This window comes from Octopus bimaculoides, chromosome 1, assembly GCF_001194135.2.
Source record: "Octopus bimaculoides isolate UCB-OBI-ISO-001 chromosome 1, ASM119413v2, whole genome shotgun sequence".
Classification (NCBI taxonomy): Eukaryota; Metazoa; Mollusca; class Cephalopoda; order Octopoda; family Octopodidae; genus Octopus; species Octopus bimaculoides.
In genome coordinates this window covers 167063541-167069793 of record NC_068981.1, presented here as the reverse complement: position 1 = coordinate 167069793, position 6253 = coordinate 167063541, and the positions used below count along the sequence as shown (strand labels likewise).

The 6253-nt window shown below is 36.1% G+C and overlaps 2 protein-coding genes across 2 annotated transcripts in view; both read left to right on the top strand.

Moving 5' to 3' along the window:
* Positions 1 to 1034, top strand: part of LOC128249049 (uncharacterized) — a 21911-nt gene extending 20877 nt beyond the window's left edge. Inside the window, exon 4 of the mRNA XM_052971520.1 lies at positions 996 to 1034. Coding sequence (XP_052827480.1) covers positions 996 to 1034 — 39 coding nt within the window. The remainder of the gene's footprint in view (positions 1 to 995) is intronic.
* Positions 1035 to 1268: 234 nt separating this feature from the next.
* On the top strand, positions 1269 to 6247 carry LOC106881922 (uncharacterized). The gene is made up of 4 exons (XM_014932446.2): positions 1269 to 1831; positions 3289 to 3447; positions 3933 to 4037; positions 4966 to 6247. Exons 2-4 carry the CDS (start codon positions 3378 to 3380, stop codon positions 5265 to 5267), a joined length of 477 nt encoding a protein of 158 aa, XP_014787932.2. The 5' UTR covers positions 1269 to 1831; positions 3289 to 3377; the 3' UTR covers positions 5268 to 6247.
* The last annotated feature ends 6 nt before the right edge of the window (positions 6248 to 6253 follow it).

Sequence of the window (6253 nt, the reverse complement as noted above, 5' to 3'; positions counted from 1 at the left end):
TTTGTTTGATGATATGAGTTCTATGATTCTGAATTGAAATGTTCAAATAGATAATTTAGGTTGGTCTTTGGGAAAAATTCTCAACTTGATAAACTGTACCTCTTTCTCTGCATGGATCCTCCTTGTACCTAGTAAAAATAAGCCAAATTCTGGTTACTCTGTTAAATGTAATCCTTATTCACATTCATCATCATCATCATCGTTTAACATCCGCTTTCCATGCTAGCATGGGTTGGACGATTTGACTGAGGACTGGTGGGCCAGGAGGCGACACCAGGCTCCAGAATGGCTGGGTTCATCCAGTAAGTCCAGTACATCATTAACAATGACTCCAGCTGGTTGATGAAAGCCATTGCTAAACAGTTTGTGAAGTTCACGTTTTCACTTGTGGTGCACAGGGACATCTAATACAAATGCTTTGTTATGAGGAGAGCGCGAATTAAATCCAAGATCACAATATTTTCTATGATCGTTTGACTCTCTTACTCTCCTGATTTGAATCCCCTGGAGTGTGGAATTATTGGTGGGGGATTGACTTTAGCCTTACTGTCTGGGAGCTGCAGTGGTAGGTGGCACAAGCAGGAATCATCTGATCCTGGCATGTAGAAGCTGACTTAGGGATAATTTTGTCGAATTATATGTCTGGCCATGGGTAAATATTGCTTTATTTGGAAACAACCATATTCATTTTAAAACTATAGATATAATATCTTAGAGAAATTGGTCAAGATATGATGTGGCCAAATATAAGGTTTGTTTCTAGTAATTTGTCAGTAAGCCAAATACTGAATAATTACACATTTCTTCTTTATTTTTGAGGGTTTTTTTCTTCTTTTTTGTATTTCTTTGTCTGACATTCACTTTTACACAATTGCTCTTATTTCAAAATCTGACATTGTGTAACATTTCTGAGCATGCGTACCATTTTTCTGGGAGTATGTTGATTTGGTATCGTTGTTATTTTTCATGTTTTGTTTTTGTTCCCAAATATCCAGTGTACCCATGAACCCAGTACACCAAATATGGCTGGATAACAAAACTATCCAGCCCCTGTTAATATGGAAAACTGTATTTATTTTCTTATCACCCTTAAAAATATGTAGTTTATCTATAGTTTTAAGCTGCATATTTCTTGACCAATCTCTCTAAGATACTATATCTATAGTTTTAAAATGAATATGGTTGTTTCTAAATAAGGTAATATTTACCCATGGCCAGACATTCTTGCAGTGTCAAGACAAGGAGACATCCCCCCCTCCCACACACATATGACAGGCTTCTTTTCGTTTCTATCTACCAAATCCACTCACAAGGCTTTTGCCAGCTTGGGGCTATGACATAAGACTATGGCCCAAGGTTCCACACTATGGAACTGGACCCAGGACCATGTAGTTCAGAAGCAAACTTCTTACCAGACAGTCATTCATGCACAATGTTTAATGTTCCCCAGTTTGTTGTTTAACAACAAAGATAAGGTTTGTTTCTAGTAATTTGTCAGTAAACCAAATACTTAATAATTACACATTTCTTCTTTATTTTTGAGGATTTTTCTTTCTTTTTTTTTTTATATTTCTTTGTCTGGCATTCACTTTTACACAATTGCTCTTATTTCAAAATCTGACATTGTCTAATATTTCAGTTTGTTCTTGTCACTCTCCTGGAGTTAAACCTGGCGGTGAGAAATGTGACCTGAATTCCTTAGAGATATGTCCCTGTCGGGAAGGATATACTGGTTTGTTTTGTCATCAATGTAAGCACTTTTTCTATGAAAAAGATGGCTATTGCCTGTCCTGCCCTTGCAATTCAAGGTCGAGTTTCTTTTGTACCCTAGGTAAGTCCATTTTTTATCTGTTTTCTTCTTCAGCAATGACATAACCAAATCTGTTAATTTGTCCATTACACAGTATAATATGATTTTTGTCCTTGGGTAGCAACTGTTATTTCCTATTAGCTTACCCCTAGAAAGTATGGAAAATAGCTAATACTTCCTTCAAACTTTACTTTTGTTATATTTATTCAAACCCCAAAGAATCCTCTACACACAGCTATGATGCTCCCCCACTACTTCTGCTTGTGATCAGAGACGCACATATTGCCAGCCACTAAGGGAAACGCTCAAGTGGTTAAAGTCAAGCAACTGACAAGCAGGTCTGTGGTATTGAGCAGAATATTTGCTATAACAATATTTCTGCTTCAGAAGGCGGTGAGCTGGTAGAAACATTAGTATACCGGGCAAAATGCTGAGCGTCAACAGTTTTGATTGATTATATTGCTCCTGGTACTTTGGTATATCTATCTATATTTAATGAATGTCATAAAGGGACATAACTTGTTACTTAAATATTGTTTTCACGTTTTGACACGCGGCCAGTAATTTCGACAGAGGGAGCCTGTTGATTACATCAACCCCAGTGCTCAACTGATACTTATTTTATTGGCCCCAAAAGGATAAAAAGGCAAAGTCGACCTCAGTAGAATTTGAACTCAGAACATAGAGGTGGATGAAATGCCATTAGCATTTTGCTGGTGCTTTTAAAATTCTGTCAGCTCACCATCTTACTCATCACTTAGATATTTCAAGCTATTGTTCAGTGGACTAATTTACACACACACACACACACACACACATTCAGGATGGGCTTCCACAGAGCTTCCACCTGCTAAATTTATCTCCCAAGGCATTGGTCAACTCAATGTTATGAAAACACTTGCCCACCTGACTATATTTTCAAGCCTTTCTTGTTTTCCAAGTCTAGACTTTAATTTGGGAAAATACTACCACAAGAACACATAAGTGCAGGCGTGGCAGTGTGATAAGAAGCTTGCTTCCTAACCACATGGATCCAGGTTCAGTCCCACTGCATGGCACCTTGGGCCAGTATCTTCTACTATAGCCTCAGGTCAACCAAAGTGAGTGAATTCGGTGGATGGAAACTGAAAGAAGCCCATCATGTATATATATGTGTGTGTGTCTTTGTATCTGTGTTTGTCCTCCCATCGCCATTTGACAACCAGTGTTGGTGTGTTTACATTCCTGTAACTCAGCATTTAGGCAAACGAGACTGATAGAATAAGTACTAGGCTTAAAGAAATAAGTCCTGGTGTCGATTTGTTCGGTTAAAACCCTTCAAAGCAGTGCTTCAGCATGGCCTGCAGTAAAATGACTGAAACAAGTAGATGAATGAACTTTTATAATAATAATCTTTTTGTCTTAAAATGGATTGTTTTTCATTATATTGCTTTAATTTTTCTTACACTACTTATTATTTTTTAACCTATTTCTTTCAGTGGGAGAAGTAGCTACTTGCTACTGTAAGAAGGGTTATAATGGTAAAAATTGTGACGTTTGTGACAATGGCTACTTTTCGTATTATGACATGTGTGCCAAGTGCATTTGCAATGGCAATGTTGACCTGAACTCCCCTGAGATTTGCAATCCCCGCACTGGTAAGGTTTTATGCTTTTCAAATTTGTTACTATTGGCAATGTTTGTATTGTCAGACATATAATATTCTTATGATTTAGGAATTTTTTTATAACTTTTCCTCTGCATCTGATGTTCAACCAAGCTGTATATGGTTTTAGTTCAAACAGCCTATCTTAAAATCACTCACTTAATCTTAGTTTTACAAATAACTCATGTTTTCAACAGATTTTTCATGAGTGTTGACAAAAAACATAGAATAAAAGGGAACCAAACATAGGGCCTTGTAGAACTGACTGACACACTGATGGTTGATTAGAAGATTGGCTAAAGTGGTTTTGCAGCCACATAGTTAAATTCAGCCTGGTCCAAAATCTATTGTGTTAAACATTATTAAAAGCTCATACATCTTGACCAAGTGATAAGCAAACTTTGAAGGGAATAGTAGTCATTTCCTTTCTACAGTATTTGAAGGTGAAAAGAAAATATGTGTTTTATATTTCTTTAGGTGCATGTATGCATTGCCGTCATAATACAACTGGTTTCGCTTGTGATGACTGCCTTCCTGGTTATGTTGGTGACCCAATTCTACATAAGAATTGCACATATGAAGGTGAATTATTATTGTTTGAGTTCTTTCTTTATTTTTAATTCTAATCTATGTTTCGCCTCTATAACACAGCATAACACGATTTTCGTCCTTGGGTAGCAGCTGTTATTTCTTATTTGCTTACCCTTAGAAAGTATGAAAAATAGCTAATATTTCTTTCAAAATTTGCTTTTGTTACATTTATTCAAACCCCAAAGAATCCCTCTCAACACATAACTATAATGCTCCCCTACTACTCCTGCACATGATCAGAGGTGCACTTATTGTCAGCCATTAAGGGAAATGCTCAAGAGGTTAAGGTCAAGTAACTGACAAGCAAATCTCTGGTATTGAACAGAACATTTCCTATAATGATATTTCTGCCTCAGCAACTCAGTGTTGAACCTGTCTGAAATGTAATGGAAATTAGGTCAGTTTCAAAACATTGGTGTCCAGGTCACAAAAGCAAACTTTGAAGGGAATAGTTGTCATTTCCTTTGATTTCTAGATAGAAGCAAATAAGAAATGACACTTACTGACCAAAGATAAAAAGAAAATAAAACTTTTGTTACACAGTGTATTGTGTAGGTATCAAAACTTCATGGGGCAATTTTAAAATTAACATTAATTTTGAAAACTTGGTGTATGATCATTTATATCTATTTAACTCTTGGTCAGATTATGAAACTGAATATTGTAAAAAAGAAAAACAAAGAAGTTGGGCTTTTTTTATTTTTGTTTTTTTTTTTCATATAGATTACCCAGATTTTGGTAAAATTGGGAAGTAAATTTCTTAACTACAGAGTTATACCTGTACCAATATAGTTGATGAAAATTACAATATTTAATGTTAAACAAAAAGAAAAAATTGATAACTTTTCTGCATTTTTTTCATTCTGATATTTCTCTAACAGTGGAATTTTTTGATATCTTTTATATTTCTTTCTTTCAGGATTTGGTAGAACAAAGACATCTGTGGAATCTCAGAAACTGAGTGGCACGGTGATTTTTGTTATTGTTCTTGTCTGTTTCCTGTTAATTTTCCTTTCTGTCTTTTTATACTACCATCGTATTTGTACCAAAGTCAAACGACTCAACAGAAATCAACAGAAAGATGACCAAGCTAGCATCAGATTTAGTGACATGAATAACCAAGAATTTGATGATGGTAATAACATTGCTTGTTCTAGTGGATTCCGTATACCAGGCCAACAAAGAGACATGCAGTATTCTCCACTGAAAGAGTGTTTGTGACAGATATATTTAATACGAACAATTAACTACTTTTATACTCTCCAATATCTGTATTGTTGTATTTCTCCACGTACATATGTATACACTTACATACATACATATCTGTGTATATGCATACATACATGTATGCATGTGTAAAGAAAAAATTTACTCATGTCCATTGTTAATCAGTGGACAAGTAATATTCTACAAGACTTTTGAAAAGTTCAGTATCTGAACTTAACAATGTCACTCTCACGTACTCTCTCTCTCTCACCACACACACACACACACACACACATGCGCGTGCGCAGGCATTGCTGCTTGCTATTGCCTACCCTCCAAGAATCGAGTTTTAGAAAATAATCCTTAACCGTTTAATTGATTAAGGATTAACTAATTCCATATATATATATACACATATATAAATGGTTTTTGTTACGTATCTCATTGATCCTTTCAAGCTTTATTGATCAGTCTACAGAGGCTGAATCTGCTGATTTATACCTTCAAAGACATACTCTCATATCTGTCCCCAGCCCTTATTCTTTTTAATCCCACATTTCTCTCTCAACCAATTCTATTGCTCACCTGAACAGGTGGTAATGAGTTCTTGTCTCAGTTTGTTTTTATTACTAATTTTATATTATCGTCCTCATTGTTTTAGCATGCACTTGTGCCATGTTTGCAAGGGTCAGGCAGAATTCATTGAGTCAGATTTTTCTGCAACTAGACGCTGTTCCTGTTGCCAAACCTCATTTATTTTCAAGAATGGTATTATTTCCAGATATGTTTCTCACAGATGACTTCGTGCGGGTGACACGTAAAAGCACCCACTACACTCTCTGAGTGGTTGGCTTTAGGAAGGGCATCCAGCTGTAGAAACACTGCCAAATCAGATTGGAGCCTGGTGTAGCCATCTGGTTTCACCAGTCCTCAGTCAAATCGTCCAACCCATGCTAGCATGGAAAGCGGACGTTAAACGACGACGACAATACGTACAGACA